General features: G+C 49.7%; 1 protein-coding gene across 5 annotated transcripts in view; it reads left to right on the top strand.

Moving 5' to 3' along the window:
- Nucleotides 1-4,028, top strand: part of als2b (alsin Rho guanine nucleotide exchange factor ALS2 b) — a 183,185-nt gene extending 179,157 nt beyond the window's left edge. For all 5 annotated transcript variants that reach the window (XM_041201137.1, XM_041201134.1, XM_041201135.1 and 2 more), the window contains one exon: nucleotides 1,441-4,028. In XM_041201137.1, coding sequence (XP_041057071.1) covers nucleotides 1,441-1,479 — 39 coding nt within the window. In that variant the 3' untranslated portion in view covers nucleotides 1,480-4,028. The remainder of the gene's footprint in view (nucleotides 1-1,440) is intronic.
- Nucleotides 4,029-20,709: the final 16,681 nt, after the last annotated feature.

The following is a 20,709-nucleotide window of genomic DNA, read 5'->3' as shown; positions in this document are numbered from 1 at the left end:
TGCTGGTTGGGGGAAGGAGGGAGGGAGTGTGTCGCTGGTTGGGGGAAGGAGGGAGGGAGTGTGTCGCTGTGGGGGAAGGAGGGAGGGAGTGTGTCGCTGGTTGGGGGAAGGAGGGAGGGAGTGTGTCGCTGTGGGGGAAGGAGGGAGGGAGTGTGTCGCTAGTTGGGGGAAGGAGGGAGGGAGTGTGTTGCTGGTCGGGGGAAGGAGGGAGGGAGTGTGACGCTGGTCGGGGGAAGGAGGGAGGGAGCATGTTGCTGGTTGGGGGAAGGAGGGAGGGAGTGTGTCGCTGGGAGGGGGAGGAGGGAGGGAGTGTGTCGCTCTGGGGGAAGGAGGGAGTGAGTGTGTCGCTGGTTGGGGGAAGGAGGGAGTGAGTGTGTCGCTCTGGGGGAAGGAGGGAGGGAGTGTGTCGCTGGTTGGGGGAAGGAGGGAGGGAGTGTGTCGCTGGTTGAGGGAAGGAGGGAGTGAGTGTGTCGCTGTGGGGGAAGGAGGGAGGGAGTGTGTCGCTGGTTGGGGGAAGGAGGGAGGGAGTGTGTCGCTGGTTGGGGGAAGGAGGGAGGGAGTGTGTCGCTGGGGGGGAAGGAGGGAGGGAGTGTGTCGCTAGTTGGGGGAAGGAGGGAGGGAGTGTGTTGCTCTGGGGGAAGGAGGGAGGGAGTGTGTCGCTGGTTGAGGGAAGGAGGGAGGGAGTGTGTCGCTGGTTGAGGGAAGGAGGGAGGGAGTGTGTTGCTGTGGGTGAAGGAGGGAGGGAGTGTGTCGCTCTGGGGGAAGGAGGGAGGGAGTGTGTCGCTCTGGGGGAAGGAGGAAGGGAGTGTGTCGCTCTGGGGGAAGGAGGGAGGGAGTGTGTCGCTGGTCGGGGGAAGGAGGGAGGGAGCGTGTTGCTGGTTGGGGGAAGGAGGGAGGGAGTGTGTCGCTGGGAGGGGGAGGAGGGAGGGTGTGTGTCGCTGGTTGAGGGAAGGAGGGAGGGAGTGTGTCGGGGGAGGGCGGGAGCGTGTCTCTTGGGGGAAGGAGGGAGTGTGTCGCTGGAGGAGGGAGGGAGTGGGTCGCTTTGGGGGAAGGAGGGAGGGAGTACGTCGCTGGTGAGGGGGGTAGGAGGGAGGGAGCGTGTCTCATTGGGGGGAGGAGGGAGGGAGTGTGTTTCTTTGGGGGGAGGAGGGAGGGATTGTGTTTCTTTGGGGGGAGGAGGGAGGGAGCGTGTTGCTGGGGGAGGGAGTGAGTGTGTCGCTGGGGAAAGGTCGGGGAGAGACGGTGCCTGTTACTATGGGAGTATAGGGGATGGTTTGTGCTCCCTGGGGTTCACACACTGATAAAACATACCCGTTTAGTGGTAATAAGTTACCTGTGTAAGCTCTCCGCAAATGTTGGGAGTGGGAGGTGGGGGTGAGTTTGCAGTTATACAGAAAATATTTGTCACTCATAATTTGATGTTTTTGTGTTGATCTGCAGGCCTGTTATTATCAAATTCAACACGAGAAACTAACATAGGACAATACACCAATCCCCCCAGATCTCTCTCTCCTTCCCTCCCTCCCTCTGATTCAAAAGCACCCTGAGCACCGTTTGGATGGATGGGCTGTGGCTGCAGACTGGGCCGATTGAGACAATCATACACAGATGCTAACTCTTCACCCTTGCATGCACACCTCTCGCTCTCTCCCTCTCGCCCTTCTCTCTCTCTCTCTCTCTCACCCTTCTTTCTCTCTCTCTCGCCCTTCTCTCTCTCTCTCGCCCTTCTCTCTCTCTCTCGCCCTTCTCTCTCTTTCGCCCTTCTCTCTCTCTTTCTCTTTCGCCCTTCTCTCTCTCTCTCCCTCATGCTCTTGTTCGTTTGCACTCTCACACGCTCACATACTCACCTTCTCGTGCATGGATCCACGCTCCCAACATGACAACATTTGATCTGCAGAGTTTTAAATCGGAGCATTTGAGGTTGTTGACTTTACAACTTGTTTTACTTGGAATTTATTTAATGTGGTACTTCATTGGAGAATAAAGGAAAGTTGTTACTCTAGGATAAGTCATATCCAGTGCACCAGAATCTAGAATTGAAGTGGTTGATGGCATTGTGTTTATGTTACTGATGGCGAAATTAGCACAGAGAACTGTCCCAACACCTCGGTGGGGGGGGGACACGCAGTATACTGTTACACTGAGTGTTAGTAGCTAGTGATTCTCAGTCCCCTGGACCCCACACTTTTCACCTGCTGAGGAGTGAGGGGAGACCAATACTCCCCACGATACCTGCCCACTCTGGGAGCCCAATGTCATGACAAATCGACTCAGCGTCTGTATGAGACAGTGGCCATGGTTGGAGGACTATGCGCAGTTTGGGGCTCCACATCATAGGAAGGATGTTGAGGCATTAGTGAAGTAGCTTCACGGTGAAATAGTAGAACTTGGAACATTAGAACTGTTTTCATGAGAAACAGAGAATGCCCCATCCCAGTCTGACAATGTGGATAGCGATACTGTTTGCAGTGATGGAGGGGCCTAGGATGGAGGAGGTGGCCTAGATATAAATAAATGGCAGAGATTTGGGACAGAGCGAAGCTTCGAACCCTTTCACACAGGCCTGTGGAATTCACTAAGTGAAATGAAGTGGGTGGGGGGCCTTTTCTACTCATTCCCATTGGTTTCTGCAGAGCAAATTGTGGTTCCTTCTGTTTGAATTAGTGATTGACTTATTTGGGAGCCTTTTCCTGCGATTGTTTTTTGATCTCTGCCCTTCACTTCTCCTCCAAGTATGGATAGGTAAAAATGGGGGTGTTAATGATATAGGAAGTTTAGAAAGTACAATTGGTGATTTTTGCCACTAAAGCATCTCAGCCCCACGTTTTGTCCCTTTTTGTTTTACCCCCCTAAAACACACCTATGCCTGTCTGGGCTTTGTTGCTTAAAGGGCTTTCCGATTAATTCCAGATATCAGTCCCCCTTCTCCCAGAAAATTGACTCTCGTCATGCTCCTTATTTATTCTATTTCCTGACTGGATTTTTTTAGTCACTTACACAATCCTCAAACGCCCATCTCCCCACGATTAACTGTACAAATCCACCTCACCATCCCGAAAGCCCCTCTGCAGTATTTGTCTGGAGTTTCCACCTTTTGCCTCGATCTCAGTCTTGCCCACTTGTGTCTGCCCCACCCGCATCCCCTCCAAAGGTCAGTAATCTCCTTCCTGTGATTGGATACCTGAACCACTCCAAGTGGGCCTAGCCATGCCTAATGCAGCCATTTTACACACTGGACGGAAACAGAAATCTAAAAATGAAACCATAAAATACTGGAAATGTCGTGCTGCTTTCTCCCTGGGCTCAGCTGCGATGAGATGTCAGAGCGCTCTTGGGGCTGTGGGGGGGAGGGGGGGAGGATGGTGTGGGGTTTAGCGCTGGCTCTCAGATCTCCATTGCCAAGTCATCCAGTGGTCTCCCCCCCCCCCCCACTCCAGTTGGGGACCAAGATGCCCAGTGTGTGTAAAATGTGAAGAGGTGTGTGACAGGGTTAATCCCCTTCCGATAGGGAACAGGCTGCCCTGTGTGTGTGTGTGTGTGTGTGTGTGTTGTGTGTATATATATATAGAGACGTGGGGAGAGAGCAGTGAGAAGGCCGACTCTCCCATCCGATAGGGAATAGGTTGCCTGGTGTATCTAAACATAGACTGGCTCCTCCGAGAGAGCTGCTTCTGTGTTCTCCTGATCCACACAGGCACGCTGAGTGGCGATGGGAAATGCTGGGTGATTCTCTCTCCCTTTCCCTTTGTGTCCTACCAGTGATATCCGGGAGAGATGTGGGGTTATGGAACCTCCCGTTTGTTTAAGAATAGGCCTAAGAGGGGACTGTGGATGGGTTATAGCAAACACCAGGCCCCTTGACCTGTTAAAACTCCCTGCACAGACTGCTCCTCCGTATTTCAGATGACCAGTCTCTCTCTGCTCAAGGTGTGTGGGGGACACACTTCAATTCCTAAACCCGGTAAGTTTTCCTCCTCCAATGCTTCCACTTCCCAACAATTTTAAGAGTAAATTCTACAATCCTGTAATTCCACCCCCCCCCCCCCCCCCCCCCCCACCACCCCGGCGGGGAGGGGTGGGTCCCACAGAATTGATGAATCAATTGTTTCGCTGAGACTCGGCGGCTGGCGGGGCTCCCCTCCTGAGTCGGAGGGTTTGGGGGTTCGAATCTCGCTCCGTAAGCCCCCGATCCGAGCAGGCACCCGAGGACAGTTCGGAGAGGCTGCTACATTCCCGCAGGGTGCTGCCTGTCAGGTGAGAGGTAACGAGAAGATTTACTGCCCCAATGAGCAGGGCGGTAATTAAAAAGAGAGCCCAATTTGGTTTGATCAGGCAAAGCAGGTCTTGACGAAGCTCATGAAGACTCTCTGGGTCACAGGAACCCTACCCTTTGATACTGACACAGTGAGAACGTTTTGCAGATCCCTTTCTGTAACATATTGTCACAATTGTATTGCAGTGTGTCCTATTTATTAATAAATGGTTTAATATTTTGTAGTCTTGTGAAAATTGTTTAAGAAATGGAATGTAAATCTGATACATGTACAGAGATGCATTGTTTAAAACTGACACTGTATATTGAGGTGTTTGCAGTGACCTATACTGGCTGTATTAAAGAGTAACTCATACCTTTTCAGACACCTTATTGCTTTTTATTTGAAACTCATTATGTCTCTTTATTGCACGTGTAAGTTACACATACTCATAAACATTGGAGCGTGTCTATGTTTTATTTAAAAAAAACATTTGGATTTTCAGTAGACAATTTTCAAAATTACTCGAACAATCTCTTGATCCTGGAAAAACTCAGCAGGTCTGGCAGCATCGGCGGAGAAGAAAAGAGTTGACGTTTCGAGTCCTCATGACCCTTCGACAGAACTTGGTTCTGTCGAAGGGTCATGAGGACTCGAAACGTCAACTCTTTTCTTCTCCGCCGATGCTGCCAGACCTGCTGAGTTTTTCCAGGTAATTCTGTTTTTGTTTTGGATTTCCAGCAGCCGCAGTTTTTTTGTTTTTAATCTCTTTATCCTGTCCACCTTTGCATGGATACTTTTTTCCCCCGATTTCCTCCCAACTATTGCAACCTGGTGCTCCCCTTCCTCTTAATTCAGTCCAGCGCTCCCCCCAAGTCCTTCCCCCCCCCCCTCAATTCATCCCAGAACACCCTGCCCTTCCCAACATTTCATCTCAACTTCTACCTATTTTCTCCCTTTTCCTACACTCCACAAACCCTTCAACAGGTCAGAGCTGATTCAAAGCTGCGAATTCTGCAGTAACTGATTTTCTGACACTACCTTCCCCCCCACTCCCTGCATTCTACAAGGCACAGGTCAGGAGGATGATGGAACACTCTCCAACTGCCTGAATGAGGCCAATAACATCAGGGAAGCTCCACATCATCCAGGACATAGCAGTCTGCTTGATCAGCACCTTCTTCCACCACTGACGCACAGTAGCAGCAGTGTGTGTGCTATCTGTAAGATGCACTGCAGGAATTCACCAAGGCTCCTTCGACAGCACCTTCCAAACCCATGACCACTACCATCTAGAAGGACAAGGGCAGCAGATACATGGGAACACCACCACCTGGAAGTTCCCCTCCAAGATGCATCATTCTGACTTGGAAATATATCAGCCGTTCCTTCATTGTCACTGGATCCAAATCCAGGAGCTCCCTCCCTAACAGCACTGTGGGTGTACCTACACCACATGGACTGCAGTTCAAGTTGGTGGCTCACCCCCACATTCTCAAGGAGCAATTAGGGATAGGCAGCAAGTGCTCATCCTATGAAAGAATTTTTTTTTTTAAATCTTGGTCTCGACTTCACAATTCCATCAGTTCAAAGTGCCCCACACTCTCTCCATCCCCCACCCTCCCCAAACAAGTTCCTGCTGGCTGCCTATTCTACCCCCCGCCCCCCCCACTTCACCACTCCTTGGTCAAGGTTGACTGTCCCATTTCTCTCTGCACCACTCTCAACTGCCCTTTGCCTTTCACTGCCTCCTCCTCCCTCTTACAATGCTGCTACTTCTTGCTGAGCCTCATGAGTCCCATCTCAGTCATTGGGAACTGGTCAGCATTCTCACTAGTGGGAGGGGGGAGGCGGTGCGGAGGGGTTTGTGGATCGCAATGGTTTGAAGATCATGTTGGGAATGTGAAGCGGGGGGGGGGGAGGGATGGATACACAAGCTGCGGGTTGTGGAGTTCTAGATGAACTGGAATTTATTTGCCTGGGAGAAAAAATAGGATAAATCAAATACAATTGGCAAAAACAGAGCTGAGGGTTTTGGGGGGTCGGTGCAAAGGAGCATGGAGGGGATAAGGGGCAAAAATAGACACAGTTTACGATCGAGCGGGACAGATTTGGTTGAGGCATAACTCCCCATCAACAAACTTCCCTTGAATGTGGGAAAAGTCTGGAGAGAGGTTGAAGCATGATGAATATAAATTGGTTGGCTTTAAATTTTTTTTGCGGATAGCAAACTGAAGGAGCTTTAACTCAGACATCTGTTGCTGAAACATCAGGATCAGTTTGAGGTATTGCACATATTGGAGCCTGTTTGATTTGAATCAGTAGAGGAAAAGAAAGGTGAGGTGGGTTAGGGCTGCATAACCCCCCTCGCTTGGTATTTTACACCCACAAACTAATAATATGTCCCTTTATTTACTTTTTAATTCTACAAACAGAAAGGGACTAAACAACACATAACAACCCATTTGCTCCAACTGTGAAGAGAGATTTGCCAAGGCTTCTCTAGGCTTTGGCCCTTGAATGGATTGTGGGAGCACAGAATTTAGTTCAAGTGAGAATCTCTCTGGTAAGTTTCTCTCGAGCTATGATTTAGGCTAGCGGTCAGAATCTGATTTAGAACTTTAAAACTACAAGCTAGTTACAAAGCCAGGTTAACAGGAACTGCCTGGCAGTGGCAGTTATCTATCAAACAACTGAAAATGAATAAGCGTTAATCACTAAAACAGGAAGCTGGCTTAGCAGTTGCAACTTGGGTGTGAGTCATCAGCTCTCTATAAAAGTAGACAGATTTTGCTATCTCACGCTGTGTGGGAGCACAGAATGTGATGAGGCCTGTGTGTGATGAGATACAAGTGCTAACTTGGGAATTTGGTGCAGAGAGGGAAGGAGGTACATCTTTTTATATCTATTCTTCCAGCTTCCAGAAGCTGATAAGTGTTCACAGCTTTAGTTAGGTGAGGAGGTAGGTGATTGGTGAGTTTTTAAAATTTTATCCCTCTAGAATTGGGCAGTAGTTTAAACCACTCCTGAGGAGACAGAAGCATTGCATTAAATTTATAGTTCCGCTAGTTAAATTACTTGGTATAACTACGGACAACAGCTAAGTGATATTTCTTAACTTGAAACCAAATTAGTTAAGTTAAATACAAAAGAAATGACAGGGCAGGTGATGTGTTGCAGCTGTAGCACGTGGGGTTGGTGAACACCTTTTGAGACCCACAGCCAATACATCTGCAGTAAGTGCCTGCAGCTCGAGGAACTTCAGCTCCGACTTGATGAGCTGGAGCCCAAGCTTCCCATACTGTGATGCATCAGGGAGGGGTAAAGTTATCCGCACACTTTGTTCCATGAGGCAGTCACACCCCTTAGCCGAGGTACTTCAGATTTGATCTGTGGCCAGTAACAGAAGGTGTGGCTATGAGTGAGGCAGGTTTGGGGATCCAGAAGATAGCAGTGGAGGATCCTCAACCCTTGCAGCTGTCCAACAGGTTTGAGGCTATTGTAACTTGTGTTGATGAGATTGAGGACCGCAGGGAGTATGGGGAAATGGACTGTGGTGGCATGAACCATTCAAGTGGGAGGAGTAAAAAGGATTGTACTTATAGCGGGGGACGGTATAGTTAAGGGGATAGATACTGTTCTGCAGCCAAGTGTGAGTGCGCCAAAGGCTGTGTTGCCTACCCGGTAGCAGGGTTAATGACATCTCCTCTGGGCTGGAGAGGAACTTGCTGTGAAATGAGAAGGCTCCTGTTGTCATGGTTCGTGTGAACACCAACGACATAAGTAGGACTAGGAAAGAGGTTCTGCTGAGGGAGTATGAGCAGATAGGGACAAAATTAAAAAGCAGAGCCATAAATGGAACAGTCTCTGGATTACTACCTGAGTCATGAGCAAATTGCCGTGAGGTAAATATGATTAGAGAGTTAAATGCATGGCTCAAAGATTGGTATGAGAGAAATGGGTTTTGATTCATGGGGTACCGGCACCAATACAGGGGAAAGAGGGAGCTGAATCATTGGGATGGCTTCACCTGAACCGTGATGGGACCAGTGTCCTGGCGAATTGTATATCTGGGGCTGGAGGAAAGGCTGGGGGGCAGAGGGTTCACTTGAGGGGAGATTTGGAAAGTTAAAGAGAAAAGACAAGTAGTGCAGGGTAGTAACAGGGATAATGATAACCAGAGCGTGACAGGAAGGGACAGCAAACAGGCTCAGAGTAGGGGCAAAGACAGAATTAAAAGGCTCTTTATTTGAATGTACAAAACATTTGTAACCATGGCTGAATTGATAGCACAAATGGAAATAAGTGAGCACAATACAATAACCATTACAGAGACAAGATTGCAAGATGACCAAAGCTGGGACCTGAATATTCAAGGATATTTGGCATTTCAGAAGGACAGGAAGCTAGGAAAATGAGGAGGGGTGGCTCTGTTAACAAAGGATGAGATCTTCAGTGGGAATTAGGGAGGGGCAAGAGGAGGCCACAGTCATATGGACCAGGCAGAGTAGAAATTCCCCCATTGTTTCCCTCCCACTGGCTCTGACTGTAGTGTAAGGGTCTGGCACAAATAGGGTTCAAATTGGATTGAGCACAGTACCACCCGGACAATGGCGTTGGAGAGCAAATGACCCCCACCCAGGATCAGTCTAGTGTTGGACAGAGCCGTGTGTACCAGCAAGCATGGAGACAGCTCCCAGCTTGTGCCCTTTACCATATATTCGTAAATAGTGTCAATAAAGACTTACAGTTAACCTGCATATGACTATGGAGCCTTCTTCAGACCTACTGAACTGTACCCAACATGCTCCCCCCACCCCGGCTCCTCCACCAGTCCGGACCCCTTACACCAGTCCCAACCACTCACTCCTTCCCAGTACAACCCTCCTCCTCTCCCTGGATTCAAACCCCTTCCCTCAAACTGAGACCTCCACTGCTGCGCACCACAATCTCAGTTCTGCTACGAGAGTAGCTTCTCTTTAGCTCGTGTGCCGGTCATGTTCGGGGATGGGGGGGGCCAAGGATGGATTGAGAATCACCTGGTGGGGACATTCCACTATCAACCTTGTTTCTGTTTCTGAGATGGATCATACGAACGTACAAACTAGGAGCAGGGGTGGGGGTTTCCACCCCTCGAGCCTGCTCTGCCATGCAATAAGATTGTGGCTGATCCAACTGTGGCCTCAACTTCACTTTCCTGCCTGCGCCCTATTACTCTGGCTTGTTTGTCAAGCAAGAATCTATCTAATTCAGCCTTAAAAATATTCAATGACCCTGCCTCTGAGGAAGAGCGTTTCACACACTCATGATCCTCAGAGAAAAAAATTCTCCTCATCCGTGCCTTTATTCTTAAACGGTGTCCCCCTGGTCCTAGTCTCTCCCACAAGAGGAAAGATCTTCCCAGCATCCACCCTGTCAAGTTCCCTCAGAATCTTATATGTTTCAATAAGATCGCCTCTCATTCGTCTGAACTCCAATGGGTACAGGCCCAGGCTTTCCTCATAATATAACACCCTCATTCCAGGAATCAGTTGATAGAAGCAGTTCAGAGAAGGTTCAAACGCAATTATGTCCTTTCTTAAATCAAGAGACCAAACTGTACACAGTATATTGTATTCTGGATGTACCCTATACAGCTGAAGCAAAACAGCCCATCACTTGATGAACGTCTTTAGGTCCAAAGACCAAGACCTCCCCAGTTCTAATCCTTTGTTACTCATGAAGTACTGTGGGTCTCTCACCCAACCAAACCCCTCCTCCCTCCTTCAGTTTCCTCCAAGACTGGACAGTAACAGTGGCTCCTGCAGCTGGGAGTTACAGCCCAGTTGGCCTGGTCCTCGGCCAATATCTGCACCATTGGATTTCCAGCCGGAAGATCACTGTCAGCGTTTCCGCTATCAGCCCAGCTGGGGTCTAGTAACACAGAGCAGGATGGAGTCAACACCTGGCACCTGCCTGCTCTGAATGCCTTCACATCTTACCACAAGGAGCCGGGGTAGAGGGCCCCATGCCCCCCACTGACTATTGGGATTTGGTGGGGGGCATGGGATTGAGAGGGGGTGATTGGTGGTGGAGGCAAGGCAGCAGCTGATCCAGAGGTCCCTGAGATCCAATTGAGTTCATTTGTGAAGCTGAGGTGAGCCCTGGGTTGTTTCTGCATGGGTGGTGGAGCAGGAACAGTTCTGTTGGTCTAGTACGCTGTGCTGGGTCTGTTTGAACTCAGAGAGGGTTGGGGGGGGGGTTAATACTGGAGGCTTCAACTGCCATGTCCAATCTCCGTGGCCCTTCTCACCGGCCCATCGTTGTTCACCCTCCCCCCGCACCTCCAATGCTTTTGTAACTAAGTGGTCAAGAGAAATTGAAGGCACCAGCTTCGTATTAATGCCCCTGTGATTCTGTTCTCCAGGTTTCATTTCCAGCAGTGTTGGTTGGACGAGGTGGGGGTGGTGGGGGCTAATCTTTAATTGACGGAGACTCCAGGATAATCCCAGAAAGTTGGCAACTCAGATGCGGCTTCAGCCTTGCCCCAGTCAGACATCTCCTCAACCACAGACCCCGGCGTTAAGCCTAAACTATCTGGACCCTGTGATTCTCACAGTCACTGATGATGATGTCCCCTCCGCAGAAGGCTACGCCCTCAAGACCTTTGACCTGCCTGTCCCCGGTCCCCCAGCTCCCAAAAGCCTGCAGGAACGTTCCATCCGGCCGGGAGAGCTGGAGCCGATCGTTGCCGCTGTCTCCCACCGGGATGTATCCCTGGTGGTCCAGCGCCACACCGCGGGGGTGCTGGAACCGACCCCGGTCTGTGCCCTCGCAGCCGAACCTGCCGACGAACCTCCCGGACGTGTCGAAGGTCTGGACGCGGTGGTTGTCGCTGCCGCTGACCACCGCCTGGTCAGGCCTCGTAGTGCGGCTGGTCCAGCTGACCATTGCCCGGGCTTCAGCGGCCAAACTTATGGACGAAGCGGCCACCGCGGGGCGCAGAGCTGCCGCCAGCGGTTGTCCTTGTCGTAGACGTTGGTGAGGCCCAGGCGGTCGACGGCCACTCCCCAGGGGGTAACTGAGCTGCCCCTCTACGGCCCCCTCGCGGCCAAAGGAGCGGAGGAAGCGGCCGGAGCCGTCGAAGGGCTGCAGCCGGTAGTTGTGGCGGTCAGCGGTCACAATCCAGCCCTGGTTACTGACAGCCACACCAGCCAGGCAATCGAACTCCCCATCGGCACTACCGTATGACCCAAAGCTGCGGAGGTAGAGGCCTCTCCTGTCAAATACCTGTTTGAGAGAGTCACAGGAGGCTAAAGCATTGCAACCATTTGGTTAGGGTGGCAGAGAGGTGCTCGAGGCAAACGGAGCGGGTCAGCAGCTGCTCAACTAGGTGAGGGCTCATTTCCCGCTCTTTGAATCCTGTGGACAACAGAAGCAGATCTACAGCACCTTCCACAACCCCCCCAGCCCCACCCCTGGCATGGTGAGTCCCTCACAGTGTCCAGTTGAACTGGCAGGCCAAGAAACAGGCAGAAAGGAGCGGATCTATTCCACGTCAACAACTGGGGGCTGTATTTGACCCTAGCACCTTCAGGCCAGGTGAGGGAACCTCCAGGTTTCCTACAGCTGATTGAATACCCAATTGTGATGCTCATGGTTGAATATCACAGTGAGGGCACCATCAGGAGAGATGGGGACTGGAACCATAAGCAGTGCTGTGGATTCAAGAGAGCAGCAGAATATTGCTGGGAAATACAATGCACATAAGCTATTGTTCAAAATGCATTTTCTATTTACCAAGCTTTCCAATCAGAGTTCCTCAAACACTCCCAGATACAGAGTAAAGCTCCCTCTACACTGCCCCTAACAAACACTCCCAGGACAGGTACAGCACAGGGTTAGATACAGAGTAAATCTCCGTCTACACTGTCCCTAACAAACACTCCCAGGACAGATACAGCACGGGGTTAGATACAGAGTAAAGCTCCCTCTACACTGTCCCCCTCAAACACTCCCAGGACAGGTACAGCACGGGGTTAGATACAGAGTAAAGCTCCCTCTACACCGTCTCATCAAACACTCCCAGGACAGGTACAGCACAGGGTTAGATACAGAGTAAATCTCCGTCTACACTGCCCCTAACAAACACTCCCAGGACAGATACAGCACGGGGTTAGATACAGAGTAAAGCTCCCTCTACACTGTCCCCCTCAAACACTCCCAGGACAGGTACAGCACGGGGTTAGGTACAGAGTAAAGCTCTCTCTACACTGTCCCCATCAAACACTCCCAGAATAGGTACAGCACGGGGTTAGATACAGAGTAAAGCTCCCTCTACACTGTCCCCATCAAACACTCCCAGGACAGGTGCAGCACGGGGTTAGATACAAAGTAAATCTCCCTCTACACCATCCCCATCAAACACTCCCAGGACAGGTACAGCACGGTGCTGGATACAGAGTAAAGCTCTCTCTACACTGTCCCCATCAAACACTCCCAGGACAGGTACAGCACGGGGTTAGATACAGAGTAAAGCTCCCTCTACACTGTCCCCATCAAATAAATCCAGGACAGGTACAGCACGGGGTTAGATACAGAGTAAATCTCCCTCTACACCATCCCCATCAAACACTCCCAGGACAGGTACAGCACGGGGTTAGATACAGAGTAAAGCTCTCTCTACACTGTCCCCATCAAACACTCCCAGGACAGGTACAGCACGGGGTTAGATACAGAGTAAATCTCCCTCTACACTGTCCCCATCAAACACTCCCAGGACAGGTACAGCACTGGGTTAGATACAGAGTAAAGCTCTCTCTACACTGTCCCCATCAAACACTCCCAGGACAGGTACAGCACAGGGTTAGATACAGAGTAAAGCTCCCTCTACACCGTCCCCATGAAATACTCCCAGGACAGGTAACTGGACTAAAACCTAATGGGAAAGGCCTCATCCTTTGCTATCCTGGGTTCATAATGCTCGTTTTCCAGGGAAACCCTGACTGGAATCACTGGAAAAACATGAAGCAGGGAACGAGGAACAAACACAACTGTTCATTTGCCAAGAGCTTCACAATTTGCCATGAGTGGGTTTTGAACTCCCAGGTTCTGGGCTATTAGTTCTATTTTAGCCATGGACCAGCCTCAAAGGATTACCCTGGACTGGTTGATTGAATTCTATAGAGTTGGGTGTGACAGCCACGCGGCACAGTTGAGCATTGCTGGTCCATGCAGTACAATCGGGCACAGACCATAGATATTGTACTGTAGAAGGAGATTATTTGGCTCAACAATCAAGAATAGTCTTGATTTTAAAAGCCTCATCCTTGTTTTCCAATCCCTCCATGGCCTCGCTCTTCCCTGTCTCTATAATCCCCTCCAAATCGACAACCCTTGGAAACCTGCATTTCTCCAATTCTGGAGTCAGCTCGCTCCTGATTTTAATCCACTCCACCATTGACGGCCATGCCTTCAGCTGCCAAGGCCCTAAGCTCTGGAATTCCCTCCATAAACCTCTTTCTCTCACTCTCTCTCTCTCTATTCTGTCTGTCTCTCTCTACTCTCACTACTGTCTCTCTCTCTACTCTCTACTCTCTCTACTCTCTTCTCTCTCTCTACTCTCTACTCACTACTCTCTCTATTCTCTTCTCTCTCTCTCTACTCTCTCTCTCTCTACTCTCTACTCTCTTTAGCTCTCTCTCTCTCTTTCTCTCCTCCTTTAAGATGCTCCAAAAAACTTACCTCTTTGACCCAATGCTCTAATAACTCCTTACGTGGCTCCAATTTCATCCCTGTGAAGCATGTTTTTTTACGTTAAAGGCAAATTGTTGTTGCTCTCCCCGAACCCCCCCAATCTGGAATCTAAATAATAGTCAATGACACCTTTACCAGGGCAGCAGAGGGAGTTCTCCTGGAGGTGCCCTATGCACCATTTGGGTGCAGTAATGCTGTGGCTGTGTTAAAAGACCCAGAGACCTGGACTAAATCCAGCGAACGTGAGTTCAAATCCCACAATCAGATTTGAATTCAGATTTTAGAATATTTGGAAATATATGCAGCTGGCCTCAGTAAAAGTGACCGTGTAAGCGTCAGATTGTTTTCTCTCATCCCCTTTAGGGAAGGGAATCTGCCCTCCTTACCCTGTCCAGCCTGTCCATGAGTCCAGGCCCACACCAACGCAGCTGACTCTTCACTGCCCACTACATCGGCCGAGCAAGCCACTCAATTGAGCCAAACCCATGACCGGCGGCTCAAGAGGAAAGACCATCCCCTGACTTCTCAGGGCAGCTCTGGCACGGGCAATAAACGCCGGCCTTCCCTGAGACACACCGAGGGTGAATTGAAGGAAGCCAAGGCTGGTGGGCCGGGTAAAAGTCCAGCCGACCAACTTCAGGGGGCTCAGCCGGGGCCCTGGTCCCTTTAAGAGCAGAGCAAGGGGGCGTGACGCAACGAGCCGCTCCGAAGAAAGCAGACGCCAACCCGTAACACCAGGGTCTAAAATAAAATAGTGTGGAATCCGGCGGAACTCTGTTAATCCCTCCTGCGCACAAGACGCACACACCAGCCTGAGCGGAAAACAAAACTGGCTCAGAAACGAATAATATATTCACCAACCGAAGGGAAAATCCTTTGTCTAAATTGAAATATAAATGCCTCTCTCTCTGCTCCCCGCAGGCTGGGTGTGCTCCTGGCCCAGGGGTCTGCTCCATCTCAGTAAGTGGGGGGGGGGCGGCGGCGGGGGTGCCAGGCTGCCTCAATCCTCTGCCTCGTGCCTGTTGCCGCTGTTTAGCTACTCCCGACACCCAGGTGATGGGTCAGGAGAGAAGCTTTACACCCGATCTGACAGACACTGGATCTGCTCCCTCCACGGATCACCTCCCCTAGAAAGGGGAGCAGAGAGGAAGAGACGGAGAGGGAGGGGCACACATACAGAGGGAGGTAGAGAGATAGAGAGACACAGGGGAGGAAGGCAAGAAGGGGCACACACCCACACACACACACACACACACACACACACAGAGTCAAACAGAGAGAAATACAGAAAGACAGAACTGTTATGGCCCTGAAGGAGGCCATTCAGCCCATCATGTCTGTACTGGTTCTCCAAATGAGCAGCTTACCTAGTATCAATCTCCCACCTTCTCCCTGTAACCCTGCATATTCTTCTTTTTCGGATAACAGTCTAATTCCCTTTTGAATGCTTCGATTGAACCTGCCTCCACCACACACTCAGGCAGAGCATTCCGAACACTAACCACTCGCTGCGTGAAAAAACAATTTCCTCATGTCACTATTGCCTGTTTTATATATTACTTTAAATCTGTGCCCTCTCGTTCTCAATCCTTTCACAAGTGGGAACAGCTTCCCCCTCTCTACTCTGTCCAGACGCCTCATGATCTTGAATACCTCTACCTCAGGCCTTCTCAGCCTCCTTTTTTCTCCAATGAAAACAGTCCTAACTTCTCCAATCTATCTTCATAACCAAAGTTCCTCATCCCAGGAATCATTCTCGTGAATCTTTTCTGCATCTTTTCCAACACCTTCACATACTCCAGCTGAGACCGAACTATTGACTTATACAAGTTTGACATAACCTCCTTGCTCTTGTACTCTATGCCCTTATTAGTAAAGCCTAGGGTACTTATGCTTTGTTAACTGCTTTTTCAACCTATCCTGCCACCTTCAATGACTTATACACATATACACCCAGGTCCCTTGGTTCCGGAACCCCATTTAGAATTGTCCCCCATATTATACTGTCTCTCCAAGTTCTTTCTATCAAAATGAATCACTTCACTTTCTCCGCATTGAACTTCATTTGCCACCTATCTGCCCACTCCACCAACTTGTCTATGTCCCTTTGAGGTTCTACACTGTCCTCCTCACAGTTCACAAATGCTTCCAAGTCTTGTACCATTCACAGGGAGAAATACAGATGGACGGAAACAGGCAGAGAGAAAGACAGAGGAACACAGAGAGAAATGCAGAAAGATCCACACAGAGAGGTAAAAAAACACAGGAAGACAGAGACACACAGAGAGAAACACAGAAAGACAGACACACAGAGAGAGACAAAGAAACACAGGAGGACAGAGACACACAGAGAGAGACAAAGAAACACAGGAGGACAGAGACACACAGAGAGAGACAAAGAAACACAGAAAGACAGAGACACACAGAGAGAGACAAAGAAACACAGAAAGACAGAGACACACAGAGAGAGACAAAGAAACACAGGAGGACAGAGACACACAGAGAGACAAAGAAACACAGAAAGCCAGGCAGAGACCCACACAGAGAGAAAGACATACAACAGAGTGAGACAGAGCACACAAGACAGACCTACAGAGTGAGAGAGGCAGACACACACACTCACACACAGTAAGAGAGAGAGCTCTCACTCAAAGAGAACATCATCCCTATAAAATATCAGCCTCCCTCCAGTGATCTGTCTTGCCACAGAAACATCCTTGTCATTCCCCAGAGGTCCATAGATCCGAGCACTGGTGACCCAAATTCTTAGCTTGAATCCCTTTTTTTAAGGTTTTAGGAAAGATCAGGTTCCCCAGAAGGTTTGGGTGGGGTGAGGGGGTGGTGGGGTGCTGCGGAATCAGGGAGGGTCAGGGACCCAGAGAAAGGGTCTAAGAGATAGAGTAGGGATCCCACAAGAGGTGATCTCAGAGGGGGTGTTACAGAAAGGGGTTCCAGAGAGAAAGCTCGGAGAGAGAGTTGGGGGGCCCCAAGAAGGATTCCAGAGAGGGATCTCAAAGTGAAATCTCAGAAACAGCTAGCAGACCAACTCTGTTTGCTGGTGTCAGGGGCCTGGGTTGTTATGACAGGGCCTTGAACTGTCCAGGGGAAATACCCTTCCTATCGCTGTCCCATGGTTGGGTCCGCCTGGCATGTGGAGTCAGAGCAACGGATCAGACACTGGCCTACCCTGCACACACACACACACACACACACACGCCCCCCCCCTCCCTGCCTCTCGGGACAGAGATTCAGACACAGGCCAGAGGCTGTCGGGATTCGGCACTCAGACCAAGACTACAGACCCTGAATTCAAACCACTGCTCCTCTGGTTTCACTGTCGAGGAGTGGGCTGGGAATATCCTGTCACCTGTCCATGCTTCAGGTGAAGGCAGGAGCGAAGGGAAAGAAGGAAAGGCTTGCATTTATATAGCGCCTTCCACGACCACCGGACGTCTCAAAGTGCCTTACAGCCAAAGAAGTACTTTTGAAACTGTTGTAATTTAGGAAACCCGGCAACCAATTTGCGCACAGCAAGCTCCCACAAACAGCAAAATGTGATAACCTGTTTTCAGTGCTGTTGATTAAGGGGTGAATGTTGGCCAGGTCACTGGGGCAATCTCCCCTGGTGACGTTGGCTGTGCCGGAACACAATTGCTGAACAACTTACTGGCCTCACATATGAAGAGTGATTATGGGGTGAAGGACCTGGCAGGACAGCACTGTAAAGCACCGCGAGTCAGGTTCTTACACAGATGGCAGAACATTGAGGAGAAATAAAGATAGACCGATATTTTAAAATAAAAACAGAAAGTGCTGGAAAAAATCCCAGCGGGTATGTCACATCTGTAGAGAGAGAGAGAGAGAAACAGAGTTAACGTTTCGAGTCTGATCTGACTCTTCTTCAGAACTGAAGAGAGGCAGGAGTATGATGGGTTTTATACCGTTGAAAAGGCAGTGGGGGCAAGGGTCAGGTGGAGCAAAAGAGAAGGTCAGGAATAGGTTAGAGGGTGGGGGAGATTGGATTACAAGGAGGTCATGGAACAAAAGGCAAAGAGAGTGGGAATGGTGGTAGCAAAGGAACAAAGCTTGAGTCCAGAGTAGATGTTAATTGCACCAGTAAAGGTCAGCAATGTCTGAAAGCAAAGTAGCTATTCTACTATTAACACATTTTGCCATTTTGCTTTCAACAATGCCCTGACTTTTATTCTGCTATTAACACCTACTCTGGACCCATGCTTTGTTCCTTTCACACATTCTGCTATTTTGCTTTCAGAATATGCTGACCTTTATTCGCCAATTAACACCTACTCTGGACCCATGTCTTGTTCCTTTACCACCACCATTCCCACTCTCTTTGCCTTTCGTTCCACCACACATTTGTAATTTGATCTCCCCCTCCACCCCGCATGCTCTAGCCTATTTCCCCATCTTCCCTTATTGTTCCGGCTGACCCCCTCCTCTCTCTCACCAGCACGTAGCCCATCACATTCGTGCCTCTCTTCAGCTCCGAAGAGCCATATTGGACTCAAAACGTTAGCTCTATTCCCTCCTCCACAGATTCTGCCAGACCTGCTGAGATTTTCCAGCACTTCCTGTCCTCATTTCTGATCTCCAGCATCCACAGTATTTTGCTTTTCTTTGAGTGGATGAATATTTTAGCTGTGGAAAATCGAGCATCGTCTGCCAAAACCACGCCTATTGTTTCGTGGCTGTTTTATCCCATAGGCAGGGCCAAGCAGGGGTCAGTACCCACGCCCGTATGTGGGGGGGCTTTACAACAAACAGGTGTAAATGAGACAGCTACATCCTTCTACTACACTTCCCAAAACTCAAATGTGAACAAAGGAGACTCATGAGTTCCTGAGGTAACTATGGCAATGGGGTGGGTGGGGGAACATTCTAATTCTAATCACTAACAAACCCGATGCAATTGGATACTGAGTAATGGGTTGCACGGGTCACCAGAGGTTGGTTTTCATGTCGAATATAAAATTTGGCCTTTTAACCGGAACCCGACAGGCTGGCGGCAAAATTTGGCTTCTCCTGAACTCCTGGCGGAAGCCAGGGAACCTACCGGAAATTATAACAATGACCCCGCAATAGCCGAGTTAAGGGAGTGTCGTTATGTAAGCATAGAATGACACAACGCAGAACTAGGCCAAAAGCGCCGTCCAGTTAATCCCACCCCTGCCCCTGCTCTTTCCCATTCATCCCACAATCTATTCCCTTTCAGGAATGTATCCAATTCCCTTTTGAAACTTGTGACTGAATCTGTTTCCAACACCCTTTCAGGCAGTGTATTCCAGATCAGAGTAACATGCAGTATCTGTGTCCTCCCCTTCCTGGCCCTCTCTACTGCTGGAAACAGTTTCTTCTTACCTACTCTTATCATGAGTTTCAACATCTCAATCAAATCTCCCTTTTACCTTCCCTGCTTGGAGCAGAATGATCGCAGCTTCTCCAATCTTTCCATGTGATGGAAGTCCCTCATCCCTGGACCCATTCTGGTCAAGCTCCTCCACACCGTCTCCAAGGCCTTGACGTTCTTCCTAAACTCTGGCACCCAGAATATTTTTCAGACTGTTGACTTTAAAAGGTTCCAATGTTAACCGACGTTAGTCTGACTGGCCTGTAGTTACCTGACTTACACCTCCCCCATTTTTCGAATAGGGGTGTAACAATTACAGCACTCTTGTCTTCTGCCGCCAAGCCACTCACCATCCTGACTTGGAAATATATCGGCCATTCCTTCACTGTCGCTGGGTCAAAATCCTGGAACTCCCTCCCTAACAGCACTGTGGGTGTACCTACACTACTGGACTGCAGCGGTTCAAGAAGGCAGCTCACCACCACCTTCTCAAGGGGGCAATTAGGGATGGGCAATAAACGCTGGCCCAGCCAGCGACACCCACATCCGTCAATGAATAAAAAAATAAATAAATACTCAGAACCAGAACCAGAAACGAATATCGCCCTGGAAAAGAACATGGAACCAAATAGTTGCATAGGAAACAGGATTGTATTCCACCACAACCTGTAACCTCTTAGCTCGCCATATCCCTCACTGTACCATTACCATCAACCCTGGTTCAATGAGGAGTGCCGGATAGCAGGCCAGGAGCAGCAGGCATCCCTAAAAATGTGCCGTTAACACAGGACTACAGGCATGTGGAAACAACATGCAGAGCTAAGTGAACCCACAACCAACAAATCAAATCTGCACTCTGTAATCCTGCCACATGCAGTCGTGAAAGGTGGTGGGCAATGAAACACTCCAACAAACTGGAGGGAAAGGCTCCAGACATCCCCATCATCAATGATGGGGGAGCCCAGCTCATGAGCGCAAAAGACATGGCTGAAGCATTTACAACTATCTTCAGCCAGGAGTGCCGAGGACAGGTACACCAATTGTTAGATACAGAGTAAAGCTCCCTCAATCTACACTGTCCCCATCAAACACTCCCAGGACAGGTACAGCACGGGGTTAGATACAGAGTAAAGCTCCCTCAATCTACACTGTCCCCATCAAACACTCCCAGGACAGGTACAGCACGGGGTTAGATACAGAGTAAAACTCCCTCTACACTATCCCCATCAAACACTCCCAGGACAGGTACAGCACGGGGTTAGATACAGAGTAAAGCTCCCTCTACACTGTCCCCATCAAACACTCCCAGGACAGGTACAGCACGGGTTAGATAGAGAGTAAAGCTCCCTCTAC

Source organism: Carcharodon carcharias, chromosome 12, assembly GCF_017639515.1.
Source record: "Carcharodon carcharias isolate sCarCar2 chromosome 12, sCarCar2.pri, whole genome shotgun sequence".
In the NCBI taxonomy this organism is placed as follows: domain Eukaryota; kingdom Metazoa; phylum Chordata; class Chondrichthyes; order Lamniformes; family Lamnidae; genus Carcharodon; species Carcharodon carcharias.
This window is presented reverse-complemented; position numbering and strand designations above follow the sequence as displayed.